The 27,798-nt window shown below is 38.4% G+C and overlaps 1 protein-coding gene across 12 annotated transcripts in view; it reads right to left on the minus strand.

The window, feature by feature from the left end:
* LOC113545763 (adhesion G protein-coupled receptor L3) overlaps positions 1-27,798 on the minus strand; it is a 289,900-nt gene that overhangs the window by 98,039 nt on the left and 164,063 nt on the right. For all 12 annotated transcript variants that reach the window (XM_026945335.3, XM_053230930.1, XM_026945333.3 and 9 more), the window contains 2 exons: positions 26,286-26,395; positions 4,180-4,980 (listed from right to left, as the gene is read on the minus strand). In XM_026945335.3, coding sequence (XP_026801136.1) covers positions 4,180-4,980; positions 26,286-26,395 — 911 coding nt within the window. The remainder of the gene's footprint in view (positions 1-4,179; positions 4,981-26,285; positions 26,396-27,798) is intronic.

Raw genomic sequence — 27,798 nt, forward strand, 5'->3', positions numbered from 1 at the left:
TTGAGTCCTCTCCCTAAGAAGTCGTCTTCATTACTGCACTGGAAATGACTTTCTTCTATAAAGATGGTCTTGTTAAGACACAGCTAAGACAAGCGAAGACACACACTGCACTGACCTGGTTCACCTGACTCAACTAGAGTGTGTGTGCCTGTGTGTTTTCTCTTCACTAAGAAGCTCTGAAGATGTTTCACACTGAGACAGCAAAACAAAGAGGATGAATAATGAAGGAATTCATGCTATTTCTGTGATGCAAATCACACATGGATGCAGCACACACACACACACACACACACAAGCCCAGAACAAAACCACTTCTCAGAAAAATCACTCATTTTAAGAGTAAAGATACAAAACGCTCTCATAAACAATACCTCAATACAATTCCTCTGTGGATTTTGAGAGAAATTGCAGAGTGTTTTTTTTTTTTTTTTGTGCGTTGTATTTCTCATCTGCCCACTTTCAGTGTGCAAACTCTCTGAACTCAAGGTGAATAACATGTATTTCTATTAAATCAAGTAAAAAAAAAAATGGGTTCATGTGAGGTTGTCACTGTGGAGATGAGGATCCTCAAACTCGGAATGCAGAAACACTGACAGAGAGAGAGAGAGAGAGAGAGAGAGAGCACTCAAATTGCTGACCTTGGAGTTTGCTTTGAATCCGATTAAACTGAGAACAAAGACGCTGAGCTAAATTCTGTGCAATGAGTTTCATTGATGAAACAGTTTATTAGGTTCACCTATCTTGTCCCTGCTCTCACTGGCCATGCAATGCAAGCACTATATGCTCAGCACTTAGATAAATTCTTGTATAATAATTTGTGTAAGACAATTTCCAGTTATTTTATCTGATAATCTTGTTTTCACCTCAGCAACTACCAATATTGGACACTGAAATTCAGAATTAAAAGTTCATTCACAACTAGTTAGAGATAACCGAAAAACCTGGTATCATCTGAGCCGTTGCAGTGAATGACTTCTAATAAAAGGTTTATTAGAGCAGTCTGTTAGAACGGGGATGTGAGGTGTCTTCAGATCTATATCCCCTTCCTAAAGATGACGATTTGGTTAAAAGTTTTAAATAGAAAGAAACCCTCAAAGTCACTTTGCGCACAAGATTCCAGAGTAGTGGCTAGGCTTTGTAAAGTATAAAACAGTTTGGGATGTGCTGTTATAGGAAAATAATGAATGACAGGGGTGGTTTGATACCGCCGAACGTGAAGCAGAGTTACTGTTACCATCAATTTCAAATAATAGCACATCCTGAAGTGTTTTATTCCTCTTATACCCCAATTTGGTATAATTTTGATTATTTAAAGAATGTCTTACTTTTGACCTGTTTATAGTTTTGTTTAATGTTGTCGACTGTCCACAAAACGGGTTTGTTCCTGTTATCACTTACGTTATAGCAGCTGTAAACATTTGTTCCCTCACCGGTCTCTCTTTTTCCCCCTCTCTTGAAGCTTGTCATGTTACCGAGGAACCACAAAGCACAAAAGTTTTTTATGTTGTCTGATATAACTTGCTAGTCTATGTCTGATGTCTGATAATGGTAATTACACTAGCTAGCTAGATAATCTAATCCAGCTATGTTGCTAATTCAGTATCTGGAGTTAACTGTGTAGCATCACAAAGAAACGTCAAGATCATTCTAGGTACCACTCGCAAAGGCAAGTGGAAAAACTAACCGAGGTATCAGACACATACATTTCTTGACTATATGTATGTAGAAGTATGAGTTTATTAAGTTTACCAATTTAGTACCTAATAAACCGACACCTCGGTGTGCGTACACATACAATTCAACAAAGAGCCCTATGGATACATCAATTCCTAGTGAAATAACTGTTCTTGGTTCATTTTACTCAGGTTCTTGTATGCATATATATATTGCAGGTCAGCAGGTTCAGTTTTGGAGGTTTGCTATACCAGGACACACACACACACACGCGCGCACACACCAGTGGGGCCGCAGCTGTGCTGGGAGTACATGCCCGATGCTAGGATGCTCTGCGTTGCGAGCTCCAGTGAGCAGGCAGATCAGTCTTACACACCTACAGGGCACAGGTGACATTGGGCCTGCTACACACACCAGTCTGTATTTACACAAGCACACACATTCTCTGTGTGCTCAGTAAGCACTGCTTTTCGTTAAGTATAACAGTGTGAAGGCCAGTTCATTTCCAGTGAGAGGAAATTTGGCACTATATAGTTAGGTCACCTTCTGAGCGCAGAGTAGTTAATGTGTGTAAAGAACACCATTTTGAACACTTTCACTTAATAACCAGTGGCAACAACTGTGGCCCCATGGCTGCATCTCTGCACAGCAAGCCAAACAGAAACATAAGAAGGAAGCAATTAGGCACAATGGCTACTGCCCTGCTGCTCAAGGAGGGCGCATGCACACCTCACACAAACTCGTGCAAACCCATTATCGCTGTTGTTGATACAGTGGGCAAAGAAGTCGAGCACAGGTAGGGGGGGATGGAAAGGAGAGCGATACTGGAAGGCATACAGCTTGCCTGGAAGGAGACGAAGATAAATTGATCATGTAGGGTTGATGGTACTGGGGGCAAATTTGATCTGACAAGTTAGGGGACAAATGAATGATGTACATCTCTGTAATTTGGTATTGGCCAATTCCCACCCACTAGCCATCTCTCCCTTATTATACTACAGCTACCAACTACAGCTTTAACCAATGCTTTCTCCAATAAACATGAAGCCAGCCAACCACATCTTGCCCACGATTGGCTAGTGTCACTGTGATTGACAGGGGAGAGCAAGTATCCCATCTCTCCAATTTTTGCTCTCTTGCACTGTGGCATCGTCGAGATTCGAACTCAAGATCTCTGGATGAACACTTTTCTGTTGCGCCACTCATCACTATTTTAAACAAAAATAAACCCTACAGATTTGGTCTTGGCAAATGTAGGATCTCTTTTTTTGGGAAGAAATTCACTTGTCAGAACAGGTTACAGTTCAACATTACAGCTGAGCTGTGGCAGTCCTGGGATTTCAGCTCACAATCTTCTGATCATCGGCTCAGAACCAAGGAAACAGAAACATCAGAAACATCGTGCACTTCAGAAACATTGTGCGCTATATCAAATGCTTCAACATACTAATAGGTATTGACCTGCTAACTATCACGTGCTAAGAAAGTGCTTTCCAATTTGAGCGAAGTCCCAAGTCACTGCACACGAAGGCAAAACTATGCAAAGGTATCACAGCGAAGCTAAGTAAGGGTACTAATGGCTGCTTCAAAGCTTCAAAGATGCTCTCATTGTCAAGGAGGAATAATGAAGTGGTTTCCAGCCGGACTGAAAAAAGTAATTCAACATCTAAACACTCATTCATTCTTTCTTTAATGTCGGGCGCTATCAGGATAGCACAACTAAATAAATAAATTAAAACAGGCAATAGCAATTACAGTGGCTCTGCAAAGAAAGAACAACCCTGTGCCAGAATAACCGCAGCAAGCAATTAGAACTTCTTTTAATCAACTGCATATTTTTTTTTCTTCTTTTTTTGTTCGGGTGAGACTTCAAATGGTTCACCAGTGTAATTACTCTAGAGAAGTAGCAACATTTCTCTCACAGCTGCCAGGCATGTTTATTAGTAATAGCAAAAAATGAACGTCACACTTAGAGGAATCATAATTACCACCAAATAATTACCACGAGCCCACACAGAAATGTGAGCAAAAAAAGACACAACAACAATCCAGTTTTCTTTTTTTTTTACAGTTCTATTAAGCTTAAAGAACTAAAAAAAATATTTCTAGGTGCTAACTTTGCTCTCTGCTCCAATTAGAGTTCATTCAAAAAGAGACACTGCTAGCATGTCTAACCCCCTCAACCCTTCCACACTCAGCATTAGCGACACTACAGGCAAAGCTTTTGCTAAAACCACCAATTACCCAAGAACATTTCCTCCCTTTGCTACCCACTCAGTGCATTTCTCGAGTGAACTAAAGGATACCAGAACTATTTTCACCTCTCGCCCCCAGTGCCCTCGACTCTGCCAGTCTGTTAAAACATTTCCTCACATTTGCTATGAATCAAAGAGGGTCAGGAAAAATTACTAAAGCACAAGGCATGGTTTTAGAACCTGCCTAACTTTCAGACACACACACTCAAGGATAATGAAAAGAATAAAAATGCACAGATAGACGCCTTACCTGGTCGAGTGTCAAGTGCCCCAAAATCCAGCGAGTATTTAACCACATGGTAGTTATTCCAAACGTAGAGCAGGTTGTCCCTAGGGTTGTAATCTACGGCGGCAATGTACTGGTACGAGTTGGGAAACGGGATGTCTAGGTAGCCATCTTTGGAAAGCTCCGTGTTGTAGATGTAGTCGATCCTGTTGCCCGTGGCCTCGCTGTCATCGTCCTCGTAGACACTCCGGAGCACGTAGAGCACACCGCAGATCATGAAAGCATTGGAGGCTGAACGTTTATCATAGGCTGTGTCCCAAGTACCTTCCACACGCAACGTGTAAGGGTTCAGCTGGCTGACCACAATGCGACCACTGTTCTGCTCAGTGGCATAGATCACCCACAGGCCATTCTCATCGACAGCCAGATCCAGGTCTGACTTTCCACCCCAGCGGTAGGGTGATGTGTCATGGTAGTTGGCACCAGCGATGATAGCCTCGCCGCTCTTGATGCGTGTACGCAGGTCAAACTTGACAATGTTCCTTGTGCGCTCCTTGTTGAAGAAGAGTGCGCCATCGTAGACTACAAAGCCTGTGCCGTCCACCCGGTGGGGGAGTTTGTACGTAGTCGTGGGTCGTCCTGCAATAAAGTCCTCCTTGCTGGAGTACTCGGTGAGGGTGTCTGTGCGGTACGGTGTCCATGGCATATAGTAGATCTTTTCCGAGGCCTGCAGAGGGTCTTTACACCACGCGCCTGACTGGTGATCAGACTCAAACAAGTGCTCGCTTTGGTACACACCCCTCAGGAGGCCTGGACACAGGAAGACTACAGGACACAAGAGGACAATCAGTGCAATTTCACCACTGATAACCATTGATAACAACATAATGAGAGTGAGAACCACAGTATGGGGTGTTTCGGAAAATGAGATTGTTCATTTAACTGGTTAACGTCTCTAGACAGTCTCATTGTCCTTAAGAGTCTGGTGAAATGAATTCAACTAATCTTGGTCATCAAATAAAACTGATCTAATAAAACTCACCAAATACCCTTCTGGGCTGATTTATAATAAAAGACCAGCCCTTAAGTTTCCACACCATCTCAGACACTGATGTGATGCTAAAACGCCTCACATTTACCCGAGCAAAGGTTGCGCTGTAAATTTTGATAAATATGCCCAGGCGTCTTATTGGCAGTTGGTCAAGCAGGGTGGCGGCTTAGGAGACACAATAATTATTTTATATTTATTACTATCTGAACATATTCCCTCCCAATGGTAAGCCCAAGCAGATATAGTCAATTTGTGTCATTTTGATTTATAATGCCTGCTTGCCCAAAACTAATAAGAGCCCATCCCTCTGCTTACAGTTTCCCAGCGGAATCGAGTTTGTAAGCACGTCTGAGCTTTGGTTTCAATAGCTATGGATCAGGTGCCCGATCCATACGGCTAAAAGGATTACTTTAGAAATATTGTCTAATTCCTATTAATTCCAGTATCATGTATTGACATCAAAGACAATATAATTTAGAGAGAAGCAGTTAGCAGAGGTTTGTAATTAAATGCTGCACTTCTCTTGGATTGGGAGGAGTTGACGTCTTCTTCTGACACATGCATCTTTTTTATTGCCTCTAATAATTACAGTTTGAGCAGAGTGCAAAAAGTTGCCACAGTCTTGAATGAAACATGTAGCTGTTGTCTAACCTTTACTTGTCCTACATTTTATCTTCTTTCTAAAGAGATATAAGATGCCATCTCGGCTTAAAGCCTATGAACATCATACAGCTCTAGGGAGATTAAACGATTGTGAGGTTTCACAGTGATTAGATGGACACAGGGTAAGAAAGATCTTGACAAAAGTTATCGTTCTGGAGGTACAAGATTCTTTGACATTAGGATCACTTTAAAACACACAATTCCTTGTGTGTCCTAAAATGCAGAGTAGTCCAGAAATCTTGAAGGTTGGTAACCCAATAACCGTTTAAATTCATTATATATTCATGAGAAATCCTGCTGAGTGATCTTTAGTTCCGGACGATATGACCTTCATTCCGATTCAAAGCACTGCCCCGAGAAGTGAAGAGATATGGGGCAAAGCAATGCTTATGCAGGCATTATAAACCTTAATAGGATATAATATTGGATGTTAGATATTCTGCTACATTATACAATTGTTATAATGTGCCTGGGAATGAAGAAGAGAACAAATTGTACCTTTCAAATATCTACAGTGTCATAAAGACACCCTTCTATGAGACACCTATTTTTATAAAGTAGTGGAAAGAACATTTGCCCTAATATGCATTGGCATTAAAATTACAGAGTACCTGGTCTTAAAGGAATAGTTCACCAAAATGGACATTTACACCATTATGCATAGTTCCAGTGCTAAACTCAGGAAGCAAACTTCAGATATCAAATATGTCAGGGCTGATTAAACACATTTACATTTCAATTATTCCTTTTCTATTAAACCTCAATCCTGAAAAGTTCTAACACACCCGATTCAGATCATTGGTTAATAATTATGATAAATGAGGTGTGTTTTGGTAGGAAAAAACAATAACACATCCTGTAAGACACTCCAGTGTCGGAGCTTTAGAATACAGGTTCTAATGAGAACTTGTATTCTCATGAGTACATCGCTTTTTAAAAGAAATTAAGAACTAAAACAGGACCAAAGTTCAAATCGGCAAAGCTTAGACAATACCAAAATTATATATAATGTTGACAACAGTATTGACAATAATTACGTGGCCAGCAGGGACACATTTTAATTTTACCAAGTGAAGGGCTACCTGGCTCAACAAGAAGTTAAATTTAAGTTAACCTGATCATGTGATATCACCCTAAGTTTTTCTTTTAACTTCTTTGGCTTGATGTATAGTTAGTATAAAATACTGGTTTTAATACACAATTTCATATTTCAGCAACATTAAGTATGTGAACTAGCTAATTTTTTTTTTCCTCTTAGCTAACAAAATACATGAAAAATATATATCTCCAACATTTGCGTAAAAACTAAATTTTGGCCAAAGTGAAAGTTACTTATATGTCTTTTTTCATATACATAGAAAAGACAACTATTGTGCTCACAAGACACCAAACATATAGGGACCAAAGAAATGCATCAGACATCTAAGGACCAAAGAAAGGCTGAGGAAAAGTACCCTTCGTAATCCTTATTCAGACTGTATTAGTTCTATACTTGGAGGTGGAGTAATAATTATCGTTTTGTAATTTTAGGTTATCATGTCATTCATTTGGAAAGATTACATCTTTCACTTACTATAAAATATCCTTTAGCGAAAACCTCAGGATTTAAAGGTTAGATGGGTAACAAATTGAAGGAAAAACTATGGTGGCTCTGTTATGCTGTGGCATTTTGGTGGCATGGTTTGGCTCCACGCGTCCCCTTCGAGGTTAAGGTTACTGCAAATCGATACCAAGCTCTTCTGACTGATCACCTATGATGGAAGATTTCTGTCCTGATGGGAGTGGTCACGTCCAGGATGACTCCAGATCTCATCCTGTCACCAGATCTCAACTCCAGATTTTGGAGTGATGTTTTAGACTTCAATCTTCACCACCACTATCATCACAACACCAACTGAGGGAATAGCTTTTGAAGGATGAATGGTGTCCATTGCTCCAGTACAGTTCCAGAGATTTGCAAGATTAATGCCAAGGCACAGTGAAGTTGTTCTGGTGCCTAGTGGTAGCCACCTCATTAAGACAATTTATGTTGTTTCTTTCCTTTTATTTGTCACCCATCTGTATAATTATTGGCAAAATCAAGGCAGACCAGGACTTTTTATGGCCATTTTTTTATCTGCCAAGCTAGATTTGCCCACTAATGGACCTCCACAGACATCTCTGGTCTGGGAAGCTTGCTAGAAAGCTAGGTCATGTTACGTAAATTATAAAATATCCTGTGCAAATAAAACCAGAGACCAAGTCTGCTAGCATGTGTGCTAATATTAGGCTAAGTATATTTTGCGAAATATAAATAAAACAAATAGCCAATTAGGCTAATGCATTGAGCAGCCCTGTTTGTGTAATTAAGCCCAGTAATTTATGCTAAGCCATGAATTGAGCTACGAGAGAAAACAGGCAGAGTTGTGGTGATGTCATATTATCAAATTCATGACTTAAACTTGTTGATCCAGGGACGCTGGTCACTTGGCAAGATCAGGATTTGTGGACAGACAAATGATGGACAGACAAGCATGCAGAGTGAAGGAAGGGGTGAAACTGAAACAGGAGAGACATAAGAATGGATAGATAGAGAGAACAAATGTACATAGATGGCTGATTAAGATGAAATATTTTGCACTGATACAGGGCAAGCTCCCTCTAATCAACTCACAGTCCACTAACCGCATCAATGATTGCTATCAGATCCGGGTCCACCACCACTATAGACACAGCTATATGGGAGGAAGTGTGCAAAATACGCACATTTCACGGTTATCATTGTGGTTTTCTATGAAATGTGTGTACTGTTGATTTAATTCCCCATTTTTGCCGCTATGTACTGCTCAGTCAAATGTAATGTGCTACAGACACTAGATCAGATCAGTTAGTAAGAGCTTCATTCAGCGCTGTGATGCTAATCAAGTGCATAGTGTTGTTCTGTTGTTTAGTAATAGTTTTAACCTTTGTTATTATAATGTTATTATGCAATTTGAGATGCTTTTCTGCTTACCGCGGGTGTAAAGAGTAGTTAATTGAGTTACCATAGCCTTCCTGTCAGCTCAAACCAGTCTAGCCATCTGTATATATATATGAGAATGTATGTGTCACCCTTCCAAATCCCCACACCATATTTCCTGTCTATCATCCTCAGCCTGTAGCCTGCACGCCTCATCATAATGATGTCATTTCCAAGCCTGACAGCTTACTTGTTATTGATTGGAAGATGCAGTTGATTTAAAATGAGGCAGCTGCATCAATACGGCCAGCAAAACACTGTGGTGGGATCCTATGAGATTTAATAGACATCGCACAAACCAGGCTATATTGAATGTGTCTGTGTGAGTTTTAGCAGTGGAGACAGAAAGAAATCGATTCTTTTATAATTACATGAGCTGCATTCGGGAAGACAGTTCTGGTTTGGGTATACTAATAATCTATATGTGTAACAGCTCTCCAGGGCTTGGAAGAGATATCAGATATGTTCAGCAGATTTTTCTAGACCTGTGTGTGTGTGGGTGTGTTCAGCTTTTCCCTACATACTCTTACTCATCCAAGGCTTCAGCTAGCGCCATAAATGGTTCTTCGATTTGATTTATCCATCTAGGAAGTTCTATGAAAAGAAGGTTTCCCTTTTGGAAAAGCTTCAAAGTAGGACCCTTTTAGTTCTCTAGAAATCTAAGATAGCAATCTAAATCTAAAGAACCCATAAGGAACCCTATTTCCTAAAAGTAAATACATTACATACCTGTCCATTAAATAACTACATCCAAGCTAAAAGCTTGGCTACTTGTTTTGGTTGTTGTTTGGTACTCAAAGTATCATTAGTGTTCTCTGGTTTGTGTCTTCTGGAAGAAGGTTTACGACTTTGACGTAGAACCCTATGATGTAGGGTTCCAAGTAGACCCCCCTTAACTGTCAAATGTATTCAATACACTCTTAGTGAAAAGACTTCACCTAGCACCATAAAGCTTTCTCTGTTTTATCCATCTTGGAGATTTGAAATAAATTTCATGGTCCACATTAGTGCACATTTATTTCATGAAGATGTATACATGAACGTGTACAATAATATTTTATGGATTTATTAGAATCATAGAAGTTTCTATTCTTGAACTTTCCATTGATATAACACATTAGATCCAAGTCGACTTTATTTATATGCTCACTGAGGTTTGGATTAAACAAATTTAAGACACCAGTCAAACAGGCTAATGTATAATAACACTGATAAAGTGGGTTGTAATTCTCGTCACTGTAATGAAATTTAAAATAAATAAATAACAATCATGGACCTCCTGACTACGCTTCAAGGACACCACTTTGAGAACTAGCGATCTAGGGCACTAATTTGAATATAGATGGTGTGGACTGACAGCTATGTGGACACCTAATTTGGACATTTTTGTGTGAACCTAGCAGCAAAGTAGGGGAACCAAACCAATCACGGGTGTGAAAATGAGGATGGGTGTGTACAGAGGAAACACATCTGCCCTGGCTTTACTGAAAGACTATCACACCACACTTTATAAAGAAAATACACTTTCATAAAGAAAAGGTAAAACATTCACAAGTCATCATTCATTCTAGCAACCCACAGAATGTTCTTCTTTCTTTTAAATCTTTCATGAATGTTTTACGCAGTGCTTATAAGAGTGTGAAAAATGCTTTGAGGTTCTGCAGCGGTGCTCCTCGACAATGTTATACTGACACATCGACACTATTTTTGGGGGGTGGGGGGTATTGGGGGTGTTGGGGTGGTTGGGGTTAGGTTTGTGAGAGGACATTTCACTTTACCTTTCTGTTCCACTTCTAGATAAGGCATGGAAAAGAAAACAGAGAAAGAGAGAGAGAGAAAAAAGAGAGAAGCAGGAGAATGAATCATTACATAATAACTGTAATATTGCACATATACAAATGGGTCAACCTGCATCCTGTAGAGAGAAAGAAATGTCAAATGTGTTTGTGGAGAGTCAGTGACCTTGAAGAAACTGCATTTAGAAAAGATACAGGGTTAAATATGATGCATTTTATGAGAAAATACTGGATAAACATTCATAAGTGCACTTTATCATGAAGGCAAATAAATGGCAAATTCCATAAAAAGTATGTGAGTGTGTATGTGATTGGCTGGGTAGTTTACAGTAGCAAGCGATAAAACATCAATTTCTTGTTTAAGTCCAAGACACAAAGCCTCAATTCTAGCAACAAACAATTTTATTTTTATTATGATGGGACATCATAATGCAACAAATCCAAATGATTGGCCAAATGATTGAATATTATACCAGACTGGTACTGAATTCTCAATTCTGATTGGTCAGACGCTCTTGAATAATTGTCTGTTAATGCATTCCTTCTGTTATCTGTTATTGTTTCTATCAAAACATCAAGCATAAGCATTTTTTTAAGTGTGTAATTGTTGATGTGGTGAAGTTTTCTCTGGGAAGATGTTTAGTGAGCATTTATGGAAGGAGTCTCCAGTGTCAATGTTTTGTAACAGTCAGAGGTAAAGCTGTAGGTTTTCCACCACAGGAAAGTCTTCAGGCCAGAGGAGTTTATGTTTTGCGATTTCTCATTAACATAACAATGTGCCTTTTTGTCTTATACTTTAAGAGAGAGAAAAAAGAGAGGCTGATAAGGGAACAACCATTTCTAACTGTTATAACATAAATGATAGGACATTTCACAACTTTAAACTGACAAAAATATGACGTGACGTTCTTTCATATAGACAAAATGTTAGTGTTGGCAAATTACTGTGGTATATGAGGAATAAAACACTTTAGAACATGCTGTTATGGGAAAATAATCAACTTTGTGGTGGTAACAGTTACTTCACTTTCTGCTGATGATTATTTTCTTATATCATCACACTTCGTAGTGTTTTATTCCTTACTTGACACAGTGATGTGTATAAATTATAGAGCAGACTGCATAATTGTGGGCTTCAACAGTTTTTTTGATAAGAAATGGACAGGCCACACCTACAAGAGTACCTTGTTGCGGCATCAGTGACTTGTTGCTTGCTGAAATAACTACAGGGTAAATTCACCAGGGTGTGTGTGTGTGTGTGTGTTTGGATGTGTGTGTGTGTGTGTGCACTCACTTGTCTTGTCCTTATTAATTTAATAAAGCAGGTCTAACCGCGGTCTGAGAGACTGACAGCCAGATATTAAACCCAGAGTTGTATACATCAGTGGAACAATCTTTTCTGATGACTCTGATATTTCATATTTGTGACTGAGGAGTGCAGCCAAGTGTTTCATCTGATATAAGGTGTTTATTAGAACTACAGAACCTATTTTTTTTTATTATTTATACTGAGCATGAGAAAAGCATCCGAGAAACACGACACTGAATTTACAGTGAATTGTCTTAATGTTGACAGATGCTTATTGATTTTACTTCCCTCTTTCCACAGTCCATTTGAACCATATAGAAATGTTCAGGTGCTTTTTAAGAGTAATTATTTTGGGAAGACCTGGAGGTTGGATGGCATGCACCTTCATGCTGTTGAGGTTCATTTATAGTTAAAAAAAAAAGCTGCTCAGTGGGAACCTATAAAGCTAGACACGGAGTTATTGTCTCAATATGTTTATGTTTTTTTTAGACCAAGTATGAGTAAAAGGGCAATTTTTTAGTACGTATTAAAACCTAAAAGGATGCAGAAATGACTAAAATACTTAGTATTCAATCAATGGTATCCTGGAAAATTTCATTTAGCCCTGTTTTTTAGTTTATGTTAAAGATGAGCAAATTGTTGACACTGTCAAGCAAAGGGAAAGGAAGTGTGTGCATCTCAGTGTTCAGTACTCGCTGAACTGAACTGCTCCACACGACCTTTGTGTGCGTGTAATTCACGGCACCTTGCGCTTATTTTTTATGACCAGGCTCGCTGGTGCTGCTCTCAGGTCAACCTCCCTCGCTATCTCTATTGAAGATACTGTTTTAGTGCCATGTGGTTATTTGTATTGTTGGAAGATGATGTAGTAGCTCCTCTTGATTTTTTCTTTTTGCCTGTTTGTTCAGGCCCCATAGTGATGTAGACGCTGGTGTCTACAGTCTGACTATAAATAAAAAAGAAAATAATGACATCAACAAAAGCTGCATGTCATCTTTCAAAGTAATAAACATAAAAGTAATATGAAATTTGAGCTTTCTCTGTCTCTTTGTTGTGGAGCACTCAATAACAGAACAGACAAGTCATCTCGGGATTTGTTTACAGCCTGCCGCTACCGCCGACGTAATATGGCCAAGTATTTGGGACATCACAAACTAAAGTACTTTTGCCATCAAAAATCATGCTCCAAGAAGGTAACAATACAATACAGCTGTCGGGTAGAAACAATGGTTATATCGTAGGTTATTTCGTTTATTTAGCAAAATTAAATATTTAAAACCATGATCTATTTTGGCACATGTCTGTCCTTTCATTAAGGTGAGTAGTCATTGGTGTGCAGTGCTTAAATTTTGGAACATTAAGACTTAAATTGAATTAAAAAAATAAAAATAAACAGCGAATTGCCCTGCTTTGCCTTCTGAACAAACAGGTTTTAATCATGAAATACGTCCAGATCGCTGTCATTTCATGTTGTGTGACAACGTTACAAAATATGACGCTGTATTGGATGTTGGTACCGCAGCTTTTTTTTTTTTTTTTATCGTTATTATCACTATTGGAAGGATACATGATACTAGTACTGGTATTGATGCATCCCTAGTGATAATGTCATAAACCCTGATAAGTGATATTCCGCTGTAATATCAACATATGCACAATGGGAGCTGACTGGTCTCACAAAAATTCATACATATACAACTAAAAAAACAGAAAATGATGACAGTCTTTTTCTTCGCATATTATAGAGAAGTCTTGTGATCATACGTGACTACGAATCATAAGTAGAGTCTGTACAAGTGTTATGAATATGTAGGTTAGTTGTATCTGTACAAATCCTTGTGAGGCCTTGTTAAACAGAGAGCTCATTTATCACATGTTTTGATGATTATCATAATCTAGAAGCCATATAATAACTTTAGGGTGAACATGTAACCACTTCAACCCCCAAAAGCTGTCAATAGGACTCACTTTCCTCACTATTGTAGTTATATACATTCCTTAATAGTCTCCTTGTAACCCTAATACTAATACTAGTGATGCCTTTAGAAAATATAGCATTTACACACACACACACATTAGGTCGAGGTAAAAAAAAATTAAATCTCAACGCCCGTTTCATGCTGTTCTCCTTTGCATTGCTCAGTGAGGTAATGGCGTATGCACACACTTATCAGTCCGTCCCTAATAAACCGGCCCACTGGTCACCACCACAATGACCATGAACACTGCCACAGTTATCAGCTTTGCGCACTATCTCTCGCTTGTCAAAACGAACCAAATGGAATCAGCCAATCGAGCGGCAAGGTCACTCCCGTACCAAGACAACGCACACACACACACACACACACACACACACAGAGTGCAGACGATTTGTCACAACCCGTCGAGCAGCGTCACGATTAAGGAGCTGATAGAATGGAGCGGCAGGACTTGCAACGAGAGAAAGAGGAAGAGAGAGAGACAGAAACGGAAGGAAGGGAAATTGGATATGAAAAGCTTTTTTTGATGCTTTCTGAGTATTTAATAAGATTTGAGAAGGCTGTCACTGACTGCGACAGTTATAGACTTAACAGTGAGGAAAAGATTTAAGGAATGTGGAGGCAAAAGAGCATTAGAGGCTCGGCCAGGAAAATAATATCGCTTTCAGTAGGCGTCGCGTTATCTGTCCATTTGTAAATTACTATTGACAAATAACATTACACCGAACCAATAATCAGTGCAGATGTAACTGTAGTAGAATGCAGAGGATTATTGGTAACACTTTATATAAAGGCCATATGTATAACCTGTGACTACGTTCAGAACCTGTTAAAATGCACTCATAAGGAATTATATAAATTATTATAATTATTTAAGAAAAGGCAGATTAAGTGGTAAAGTCATGTACAATATTTTTCATTATAATCTCTCTGGTATTATTCATTAGTTTAAAAAGTCTTCTGATGCCCTATACAGGCTCTTATTGGTATTATAACCTGTTATGAACACTAGTTATAATATATCATTTTAACAATTTATAATGCGCTATAAAAATAACAACAGCATGTAATACATTTTTCTATGAATTATTGCTGTATAATAATGTGTAAAAATCCTTACGACTGCATTATAACATGATATGAATGAGTTCGTAGTTCATTATAACTATGATCTTTATAAAAAGTGTTATCTTTTTTTAATAATAATGACATTAAGACAATGACATTAATAACCTTAGCATTTTTTATTTTAGAATTAGAATATAGACTTGACATGACATGACTTTACATAACAGGTTATGACTAATGTGTGTATTTTGAATAATACATGTATTTTGTATGTATGACAAGCACATATTTTGGATTTTGCACCTTTTTTGGATAAAAGTCTGAAAAAGTCAACATATTAGATAAAATCATTGTATAAAATGATGTGTAGCAAACCTTAAAGTTAATCTTTCAGCATGAATTATTATTTCATATCTAATGAGATGTCTATATATGGACTGCAGAACACGGCATTTTAGACAAAAACAGCTTTCTGGTAATATATAATACATTATGAAGAGAATTTATTCTGAAAGTATCGTTGAAAATACATCCTAGAAACTATCCTTGAAAATTTCATCCTAGGTTTTGTATAAAACACAAAATAATAGGAAAATAATCAACGACATGGTGGTGTGATGCCATCCCACACGAAGCGGAGGTACTGCTACATCCCTGAATTTGGTTCTTTTCCTCCAACAGCATGTCTCGAAAAGTTTTATTCCTTTTGCACCACAGCAATTTTCCAGTGAGTACTTTTTATCCGTTTATAGTTACATTTAATGTTGTGGAACGTCCACGAAAGTAATTAGTTCCTGTTATCACTTTCAGCTATAAACAGCCATTCCCTCTCAAGCACTCTTTTTTTCTCTCTCTTGAAGTTAATAAAATGGAAAAAATCAGCTCTCCGTCCTGAAGACGTAAAGTTACAGCTTTACCTCTGACTGTTAGAGACTCCTTCCATACATTTTAAATAAACGTCTCCTTGGACTAATCAGCAATCAAAATTTGTATCAACAATTTGTTACATACCATGTGTCTGCTTGTTTGTTTGTTTTTAAATCTGGTAATTAACCTTGGATTATGTGAATCGTCTGCTGTACACGTCCCTGTGAATTAATGGTTACTATTGAAACAATGAGGTATTAGAACAAGTGCATTACTATAAACTTGTGATTTGCCGGAACGACTGTCTGAGCCACTTTTATAGAAAATGAATCAACACTTTCTGACCAATCAGAATTCAGCTGTTTACGGTTATGGGATATAAAGGTTACTGAGAGAAGATATCCAAAATGCAGAAAGGAAGGACAAAAGCAAGGAAGGAAGGATGAAAGGAAAGAAGGAAGGAAGGCAAGAAAGAAAGAAAGAAAGGAGGGAAGAAAGATGAAAGGAAGGAAAGAAAGAAAGAATGAAAGAAAAGATGGAAGGAAGGATGAAAGGAAAGAAGGAAGGAAGGAAGGCAGGAAAGAAAGAAAGGACGGAAGGAAGGACAGAAGGACGGAAGTATAAAAGGAAGGAAGGAAGGAAGTACAAAGGGAAGGAAGGCAGGAAGGAAGGAAGACATTTTACCTGTGATGCCTAACCTTAAACTACATTTTCAAAAACAGTAACATAGAAGTATGTATAAATTATATATACATTATTATATAATTATATATACGTATATATTCGTACAGCAGCATGATCTGAAGTTTCTCTCTCTCTCTCTCTCTCTCTCTCTCAAAACACAGCTTACCAAGAAAACAAAACTCCTGTCACCTGAAAACGTTACAAAGCACCATACCTGTTACGAAGCACTGACACCTGAGACTCCTTTCATAAATTTTAGACATCTCCTAACAAGAATACATCACCACATCAATGATTATACGTCTTATGTTTTTTTTTTTTTTTTTAAATCTGTTATAATTTCATGGAGCTTCTGCCATACAAGCCAGTGTGTTATGAGCTGTTACTATAGAAACAATAACATTTGTTAAAAGTTGCAGGTGCTCTGAGTAGCATGTGGCTGAGGACAGGGGAGGTCTCTCTCACACACACACACACACACACACACAATCTTCCTCACATCTCTTTTCTGCTGTCCTCAGATCTGATTTTTCCAGCACTTTTCCTTGCCATTGTTCCTGTCGCCTTTACTGTGCGTCTCCACACCCACTTATCCACTCTCTTTCATTGTGCTCTGTCTATCTCTCCATCTCTCTCTTTCTTCTCTCTGTAGTGTTTTATAACCTTGAGGCTATAAAGAAAAGTGTACACTATTCTCTCTCTCTCTCTCTCTCTCTCTCTCTCTGTGTGTGTGTGTGAGAGAGAGAGAGAGAGAGAGAGAGACTGCAAGGGACTAAGTGTGACAGGTGTAACAGATTGGAACTTGGACAACCAATCCCACTAGGGACACACACACACACACACACACACACACACACACACACACTCACAGTCACATAACTAGAGCAGACATAATTCAAGCCTTTCTTTTTTAAATATATTCCAGCCTCAAAGCCAGATGATAAAAAGCAGCTGTACTTGTGATGCCGGTGTGTGTGTGTGTGTGTGTGTGTGTGAGTGTGTGTGTGTGTGTGTGTGTGTGTGGGAGGTGTGAAGCCTCCTGCAACCTGTGATTAAAAAGAAAGCATCTATCACATTCTGACCAATCACAGTCACTGTAGTACACATCGCCGTAATCACACCTTTGCTTGGCAATTTTTTCAGATACACACAATCACACACACACACACACACGGCGACCCACATTTAGTAAAATGTTCTAATTTTCTCATCAGTCTAGGAGCGGCCGTGCACACAGCCATCCATCAGCACAGAAGGAGACACAGAATGTAACGCCATTCAATCTAATGTGAGTGTAAATAGTGTGTGTGTGTGTGTGTGTGTGTGTGTGTGCTAGCCCCTAAGATCGTTTCAGTGCACACGTGCCGGACATGATGATCACATTGAGAATGTCCGAATGGCCAAAATGAGAATATATGCATAAGCATATATTTGAACATAATTTTATAAAGCGATGCTTAGTTATTATTTTAAAGACAATAAAACATTTTTAAAATGGCCGCCACGGTCTAGGTTACTGTCTGTGTGGGTGGAGTTTCACATGTTGTCCTCGAGACAAAGGAAATGAAATGGACAGAGAAAGAAATTTCAAACAGGGAAAGTAAGGGAAGAGAGGAAGTAGGAAAGACGGGATGAGAAAAATGAAAAACAGAAGAAAGAAAACATAAAGAAGGCAAGGAAAAGGAGTAGAGACAGTGAGAAACGGGAGAGTGAAAGAGGAAAAAAGAGAGCAAGAGGTCGAGAAAAAGAAATGAGAGGTCAAGAAAGAGGAGGGAAGAGAGTGTAGAAGAGAAGAAGATAGAATGAGAAAGAGCAGGGAAGGGGAAGGAAGAGAGAAAGCAAGGAGAAGGAGAAGAAAGAGGCAGAAAGAAGGCAGAATGAGAAAAATAGAAGAAAAGAGAGGACAAAAAAAGGGAATGAGACAGAAAAAAGTTGTGGTGATGCTGATTTTTTTTTTTTTTTTTTTTGTAATCACACATGTATGTTGAAAAATACCAATCAGGTGTAAATTATGCTGCATTCGTCTAAAGGTTGTGTGCTCATAAAAAAAGAAAAAGAAAAGAAAACGCCTCCACAATATGGAATTCCTACTAGGGAAATGAGATCAATTGAAACGCAGCTTGCATGTTAAATCTATAACATGAACTATACAGATTACAGAAGTTTTTTTCCGCACTTTGTAGTTTGAAAGCACGGGGGGTCAAAAGAGCTCGTAATTCTGAGGTACGTCGAATGCAGCATTACCAAGCACGTTCACGGCACGGCTGATTTACCTTTAACGGCACTGACAAAGCAGCCTAAAAGGCAAAGCTCACAGAGATCTGAACCCAACAAAATGATGACTAAATGGGGAAACAGCAGGGCATGCTCCAAATCTTCCAATAATGCAGCTCAGCCACTGCAGCGTGTCATCTACCACAGGCACACGCTAACAAGATGGCTGCTGTGCGTATACTCTAGTCACTCTATGTTTGGTGCATCGGTTGTGCACATCCTCAGAAATTAACGTGACACATCCGAAAGGTCTGATCTGAGTAGCAGCCTTCTGAATATTGTTAAATGTACAGGGAGGAGTTTTGATCTGAAACGCAGATCATGACGACAGTCACGCTGATGGCCAAAAGCTTTGAAAAGAAATGGAGCTTGTCAGTCTGTTTAACACTGCTGTGCATGAAATCACTAAACATTACACTGTAGCTTGGAAACCAGATGGATAGAGATGTTTTGGCTCTAACTTGCCATCTAGTGGATGTTACTTTTAATCCTCCAGCTGTATATAAGATACGCAACCGAGTATGTGAACAATGCCACTCGCATAGCTCCTGTGCGTGGTGAAAGTCCTGTCCACGTGGTGAAAGTGAAGTATTTACACCTTACCTCTTCCTTCTTTTATAGGGCGCCATTTCTTTTGTCCTAATTGAATAGCTAGACTTATTTGACTTAATTTATGGGTTTGCTTTTGATCACTTTTGTTCAGGTTTTTAATATGAAATGAACCAAGTTGCACAAAAATGAAATTAAATCAGAAATTAAAGGAGGGTCTCCTTATACGCAAATATACACAAACTTATACAAAATTTACACAAAAATGAGATTTTTCCAAACGACCTGGATTTTAATGAATACCACATTTCTTGTGTAAATGCTCCTGCAATTGACGCAAATTGTCTCGGCCAGGTTCCAAATGAGATCTTTATTCCGACTCATCCCTGAAATCACCTCCACATGAGCGACACCTGACCACGACTAACCCCCGCCAAGCCCCCGTCACACTCCTGCCTGATCAGCACAGCTGCACACACTCTCACAATCACGTTAACCCTGATCACCGTATCTATCGCATCACTTCCTGGACCTTGTCTGATTGGATATGATTAAAGAGCGCTGGTTGTGAGTGGCAGGTCGTCGTGGTAACGAGTCACGGGCGGAGCACAGGTGCTGTTTGTTAAAGAACAACAACGAGTGCGTCAGGACAGAGAGACAGCAGTGTATGCATGGAGGATTGATTACACAGAAGAGAGAGAGGAGGGGGAGTGAGAGAGAGAGAGAGAGAGAGATAACAATGGAGAATGGAGACAAAAAGACAAGAGTGATTAACAGAAGAAGACAGAGAAAAGGCAAGAAAAATGTGATAAAGAAAAAATAGAGTGCAACAAAGAGAGAGAATGCAATTAAGAGAAGACGCAAAAGAAACGAGAGAGTGAGTGAGATAAGGAAACAGAAAAAGAAAGAGAGCAGGAGAGAGGAAAAAGAAGGTGGGGGAGAAAGAAAAGGGGAAAGACAGAGACCAAGAGAGAAGAAAAGGAGAACAAAAAAAAAGGGAAAGGCAGGAAGGTTAGAAAGGGAGAGATGGCACGAATATATGAGTGATGGAAAGGAAGGAAGAGGAAACAGTACAAGCAAGAAAGAGAATTAATAAAACAGAAGAAGAGCAGGATGACAAAACAGACTGATGAGAAATAAAGACACAGATAGAGAGGGAGAGAGAGAGACAGAAAGACAGAGTCAGACAGAGAAAATGAGAGAAACAGAAAGAAAGAAAGAAAGAAAGAAAGAAAGAAAGAGTCAGAGAGATACATGGAAAGAGACAGACAAAAGCAGAGAGAGGGAGAGAGAGACAGAAAGACAGAGTCAGACAGAGAGAATGAGAGAAACAGAAAGAAAGAAAGAAAGAAAGAAAGAAAGAAAGAAAGAAAGTCAGAGAGATATATGGAAAGAGACAGACAAAAGTAGAGAGAGAGAGAGAGAGAGAGAGAGAAGAAATGGAGAGAGAGAGCAAGACAGAAAGGGAGAGAGGTTCAGAAAAGATGAGCAGACAGACAGACATGAAGAAAAAAAAGAGAGAGAGACAGACAGATAGATGGAGAAGTAGTGGAAAGCAGCAGGTGCAGTAGAACCTGCCAAAACAATCATGGCTTCCCGTGTCCCGCTCATAAAACTGGTTAATGCTGTGCAGCCCGCTGTCTCCGTCCCTCTCCCTGCAGGACAACACACACACACACACACACACACACAGAGCCGTAATGGAGGCAGGACGGCGCTTATTTCACCCAGGCAGCCGAGCATGGCCGTCGCGGCTAAATGGAAATCAAAGACTAATCACGTCGACCTGCGGCATACAAAACAGGCCGAGGGACCTGCGCTACAACACAGCTACATTCTCTCTCTCTCTCTCTCTCTCTCTCTCCTCTAGAACTTTCTCTCTCTTTTTCTTCCTCATTTTGCTGTGTTTGCTCTCTGAGGCTGCAACAGAAACTAGAAAACAAAAGAGAGCTCCCAAAAAATTCACAGTTAACGTTAATTAGCGGTGCTTCCGACGACGCCTTTCAGAATTAATTAGTAGAAGTCAGCATATTTCCAAACACATGGCTCTAATTGTGTGTGTGTGTGTTGTTAAAGTGTGTGGGTGTGTGTTGCACTGTGGTGTGAAAATCAGTAGGCTGGATGTGTCCTGACCCCTTGGTCTAAGCACAGACGCAGACAGCCGGCTTTGGAAAAACCGCAGGGACGAGTGAGCGGCCATTTTGGCTCAGTCGGAGTCAAGGTCGCAAAACTCCGAGTCAGTGTAATAAGTCATCATAAAGCCGACGCTCCACGGCATAAATCACAGCGACGGTGCGGTCGAGCCCACTGCGCTGTGGTCACTTGGTCACTATAAAAATAATGCTCACAACTGGGTGATACATACACACACACACCTGCAGAAATTGGGTGTGTGTGTGTGTGTGTGTGTGTGTGTGTGTGAGTGAGGCTCACAGCCTATTGGGTTGCCTAGATAGAACATTAGTTAGACTGATATGGCTTCAGGGGATGAGTGTGTGTGTGTGTGTGTGTGTGTGTGTGTGTAGTGCTGTGAAAGACGTAAGATTTTAAGTAACATTAGATCGTCGCTTTCAACGTTCCACAACTTTCCAGAATGTTCAATTTCACATCATTTTTTTGCTGCAGTGTGCAAAAGTTTTCACACCCCGAGGACAAACTAACCAACTAACCAATTTTAACCAACCTAATGTTTCGTATTGTTGATTCCATTCAAGCTAATGAATAACTTTTCAGTTCTTTTTAAAACAATATTTTTCTGTTAATTTCCCCTTAAATTTGTTTTGATTGTTGTTTTGTCAAATTTAAAAAAAAAAATTCTTTTATTGAATGCCACTACTATTTTTTTACTAAGTGTGTAAATCAGCCTTTTGTACATTTTGTTACAATTTTGAATCAAATTCAAATGAAACATAATTTAATATAATTTAAATGTCATTTTATTTACAAATTTAACTGAAATTTCAATTTTATTTGGAAAATGAATCAGATATGCAAAATTCTGAATGAATTCACTTTAATCTGTTCCTGATTGGCTGAAGAACTTGAATTTGATGGACTTCAAATCATGATATTATTACGTTTTAATTTTCTACAGTTTTTATTTTAGTTGTTATAGTATTTTATAGGACTCTGTATTGTATTTTGTATAAACCTACTCTTTCTGCTCTAGTACACGCTTTTCCCCACATGGGGGTTATTATAGTGCCAGTGTTATACAAGTGAGTGAATTTTAATGATGAATAAAATAATACATAAAAATTAAATATGAAATCAATATTCACAACATACATTAAGACTGACATGCTAAAATAAGCATGATGCAAAAACGCGGAATTAAGGAGCAACGAGTTTGTTCTGAATATTAAATTCCCAGTGTTAAAATGCGGAAAACAAGCGATTCATTAATAAAGGAATGAGCGAGCGAGCCGTGACGGTCCTCACTCTGTCAGAGAGCATGTTTACAAAGATTGATTAGACTCCTTCGTCCAGGATGATGATGAGTGACTGAAAAATACAGAAAAATCTGCCAATTTTTTAAACTAATTTTAACATTGCATGTGTACCAACATCTAAGCATATTTGAGGTTGTCTCTGGTTTGTAAAATGATTAATAAACAGGCCCGGGAAGGATTTGGAAAGAATTTTTCGTCCATATGGACATTTTAGTAACTGTTAATTAGTCAATAAGTACCATGTTTTTCAAAATCTCATTATTTTGACTCATTATTTCAAGATATTATGTAATTATTTAGACTTGAGTTTTCATCATTATCTCATTATTTTCTTGTTATCTCAACATATCTCATTTTTTACTTCAAATTTAACACCTCATAATTTATAAACAATTTACTGAATACTCAAAAAAAACAAGTAATTAAGTCAAAATAAGGAGATAATATCCCGAAATAACTAGCTATTCAGCTGAAATAATGAGATAACAACAAGATAGAAGTTGAAATAATGACATAGCGCTTTTCATATCAAATTTTTTTTTGCAATACACACACCAGCCACCAGCTGTTGCTTTGGTCTCGGCTCCTGCCAGGAAAGAAGAGATAAAAACAAAGTAATGCCCTCCTACCATCCTTCGGATTCCTCATATACCAGAGTTTCTGTCTTTGATGAGTGATGGAACTTGTGATTTCTTTTCTAGCACAGCACCTTTCCCACTGACACACTGACAGAAAGATGGAGAGGGAAAGAAAAACGAACGGATGTGTCACTAAGTTTAAAGCGAATTTCTTCTTGCTACTTGTGCCGCATGGCTGCACTCCTTATTACGCTCTGCCATCATATATGACTTCTAAAAAAATTCCAATTTCCAGACACTAATTACTCCAGCGCCAAGCCCCTCCCCTTCGCCCGAGACCACCTGCGACTTAATTACCTCCTGAAAGAAAACATGTCTGTCTTTCCATCTCTGAACCGTTCCACCTGTCTGTCTCGAGCCCTATTTTACCATCCGGCCGTCCTTCCGTCCCCGATCACTCTTCACTGTCTCTGTACTGATTTCGTGTGACAGTTTTAAACACACACTCACACAAGAACACTTTAATAACTGATGTCTCAGTGGGGACTCGAGAATTCATGGCTATAAAGCTCTTTCATGTTTGTGGCATCCTAATTGATTGATTCATTAATTAATTCGATGCCGATGGGAGGATATGTGCACTTGAAATGTACGTCCTTCATATATTCAAGGAGACGGAAAATAATAGCTGAGGACAGGAGACAGTTTACATTACTGTCTGATTTTTAATTATCCCGATACACTCACCGATACTTAATTAGAAACTCCTTGACAAGAAGCTGTTTTATAACCATTCTTTGCAACCGTGGTGAGCAGAAAAGCATCTCAAAATGCATAACACACCAAATCTGGATAGCTGAAGATTAAAAAAAAAAATTGCCTGGTCTTTTTCCAGTCTTCACCTATCCAGTCAGCCCACAGTAGCCTCAAGGTTGTGTGTGTAAATGCATTCTGAGATGCTTTTCTGCTCACCACGGTTGTAAACTGTTGTTAATTAAGTTATCATAGCCTTCCTGCCAGCTCGAAAATGTCTGGATTTTTCCCCACCACTCTACTGGCTGTTATCCATGAAAATTCCAGGAGATCATCAGTTTCTGAAATACTCAAACCAGCCCTTCTGGCACCAACAAGCAAAGTCGTGGGATCATGGGGAAAGGCTTAATAAAATATCGAAATGAAAGCAAAACAAATGAGATGCAGCACCTCACAGTAGTCCAAGTGCTTTTGAGATCTGATTACACATTGTGTGAGCTCCCTCACTTTGGAAATTCCAGCAGTGGTCACTATTGTATTAAAACTAGTAGGTGGTGCAGTGTAGTGTTTTGTGATTGGCTGTTCCAGCCAGAGAAATAAAACTCTCTCACCTGGTCCCTGAAGATAACATTATGGAAAATCTATCACCGCCAAGTGCGCTATCCTTCCAGATCTGGCAACTTAGTCATTTTGACACACTATAGCACTTAGCTACTTTATCATATAGAGCCGCTTAGGGGGCTGTGCACATACACACACACACACACACACACACACACACACACACACACAAAGTCCTACACACAGAAACTGCACAGCGAGAATTTATGGGTTTGAAATCTTGGGAGATAATTTTATCTTATGAAATATGAGGTTTGAAATAAACCAATAGAAAACTAGACCTTACTTAAGAGATTAGTTTCAGATGAGTATTGTGTTTGTGTTTGCGTGTGTGTGTGTGTGTGTGAGTGTGCATTAGTGGAGCTGAAAAATTAAACATGTTTTAAATAGATAGTAGATACTACCTTTTATTATTCATTATTTCATATTGATATCGATTGATGTTTTACTTAAGGGAGATAAGGTTACACAACATCTCCATAAGCTCTTCACAACAACTGACACAAACCTACAATAAGGTAAGTTCAGTTTCGATCTTTGACATGTCGTCATTTCATCATCACATCATCAAAATCAGTCAGCCTGGAAATTGTCATCACACAAACGTATGAAAAGAAACAACTACATCACTTGATTTAGGTGTTATAACATCTTTATAACACATGATAACAGGTGATGCATATTTTTAAAATATACTTCACTCTAAACAGTGCTTTGTAACTATCTTTCTAATTGATTTTCTAATACTGCTTATAAGGTAAGACTTTACTTAAGGTAATTGCTCATAACTGTTCGTTCATAAGCTGTTCATATCAGTTGTCATAAACATAAAATACGGTTAGTTAGGGTTGGTTTTAATGATTGACATGTCACATGATCAAATCAAAGTCAACTGATATGACCTTTTCATACAAGGCAGCCTGGAAAGTGTCATAACTTAACCTTATGCCAAGTAAAATGTTATGAGCACTACTTATAATTCATCATGTTAACAATTCATAATGCAAAGTAAATATTGTTATAAAGTGTAATGCATTTACATAAATAACTGAAATAAAATTATGAAAAAAGCATAATAACAATGTGTATAATACCTTATGAATGCTTTATAACATGATATTAATATGTTCATGACCATCATAGAAATTGTTACCATGTTATCTTTTATATTTAGCATTTTAAAAATGTCTTCAATTCATGTGAAATGTCTTTGGTTTATTACGATAGTTTTATCTTCAATAAATGATTCTGGGGAAAAATATAGACTTATGTATGATATTTAAAAAAAAATGATTTAAAATTTGAAAATTATAAAGTGCAACAAAACAAATTTATTCCTAGACATTATTTGTGATTTCATTGAGCAAAATAATCTTCATTTTCAGTTTAGATATTATCATGCAGCTGTATGTGTTCTCTCTGTGTGTGTGTGTGTGTGTGTGGGTATGTGTTTGTGTGTGTGTGTCTGAGACACAAGGTTATACTTACTGTACGGCACACACTCATACTGAACTTCCAAGTACTTGTAGGTTCCGGGGCAGGGGTCTGGAAATGCATCGGGGCCAGCTACGACTGCACACTGTGTCCTGTTATTACATCTAGAAAAAAAGCAAAACATAAAAAAAAGTTATTTTCTGTTTCTTAAAAAAAACAGTGTGTGTTAACATTTGTTTTGACTGTTCAAAATTTTCAAATATGTTCAAAGTTTTACAATAAATTAGACAATCTTCATCAGATACTGTTATTTCAGGCTAATTGCTATTACGGAAGCCTCGAACCCCAAGTTGTGAAAAAAATGTTGAAATGCAAGGCCATTATTCTGACTTAATATCTGGTTACTTCAAGATATCATGTCACTATATGATAATTAACACTCTGCACTAGAAGTATTATAAGTACATAAGTAATGCTCACCCTTGCAGTTAATAAAGACACCTAGCTAGATTTAAATAAGTAGCCAAATCGTTCAGCAAAGACTGGCTGAATTTTTGTCAAGAAGACAAACACAACGTGGTAGATTTCGACATGAAACTTGGGTAGAAGATGATAATCAACATATACACGTTCATTTCCCTTTGACTGTCTACATGCCAGAGGTGGGACCGAGTCATTGTTTTGTAAGTCACAAGTAAGTCTCAAGTCTTGGCATTCAAGTCCCAAGTCAAGACAGTCAAGTCCCAAGCCAAGACAATCAAGTCCCAAGTCAAGACAATCAGGTCCCAAGTCAAGACAGTCAAGTCCCAAGTCAAGACAATCAGGTCCCAAGTTGAGTTACAAGTCCTTTAAGTTTCAAGTCCTAAACATAATGTCATAATGTGCTCTTTACCAAATTTAAGACCAGAGCAATCATTAGTATAATAAATTTATAGTAAATTTAAAAATAATGCAGCCTTTTTTAAAATTGGTGTTCATCATTTACTAGTCAAACTTTATAACACAACGGAAATATATAGGTATTTGAAAGTTGCATTACTTTGACTATAAAAAATGTATATTTCATTTCAATTTCACATGAGATGAGGTGTAGACAATATTCACTCAAAATCTCAGTTCAATTTGGCTTTACTTTGAATTTGCTTTGTACAACTTCAAATGCTGAACAAAATTTGAAGTTGTTTTTATTTTTTGTGGCTGATATTGTTGAACCACGGGTTCTACATGTTGCAGCTCTGTTGTCGGTGCGAATAACACACTGTTTGTAGGTGAAGGCTACTCTCTTTTGGAGGTATACTAGCATGGCATTTACGTTTAGCATGTCTACCCCAAAGTGCCTCTGTCATTGTCTAGTGCAAGCTGATTGGCTTTCAGACTGGTTGAACGTTGACCTTGGAAATGAATGCTGGTTTGCTGAAAATGAATTGGTTGTTGGGAAAAAGTAGTTGCTTCACTGCACACTTTTAAATGTATAATTTTAACTTTTGGTTTTGAGAATGTAGCAAGTCTTTCCAAGTCAAAGGGCTTGAGTCCAAGTGAAGTCACAAGTCACTGATGTCAAAGTCAT

This window comes from Pangasianodon hypophthalmus, chromosome 28 (genome assembly GCF_027358585.1).
Source record: "Pangasianodon hypophthalmus isolate fPanHyp1 chromosome 28, fPanHyp1.pri, whole genome shotgun sequence".
Classification (NCBI taxonomy): Eukaryota; Metazoa; Chordata; class Actinopteri; order Siluriformes; family Pangasiidae; genus Pangasianodon; species Pangasianodon hypophthalmus.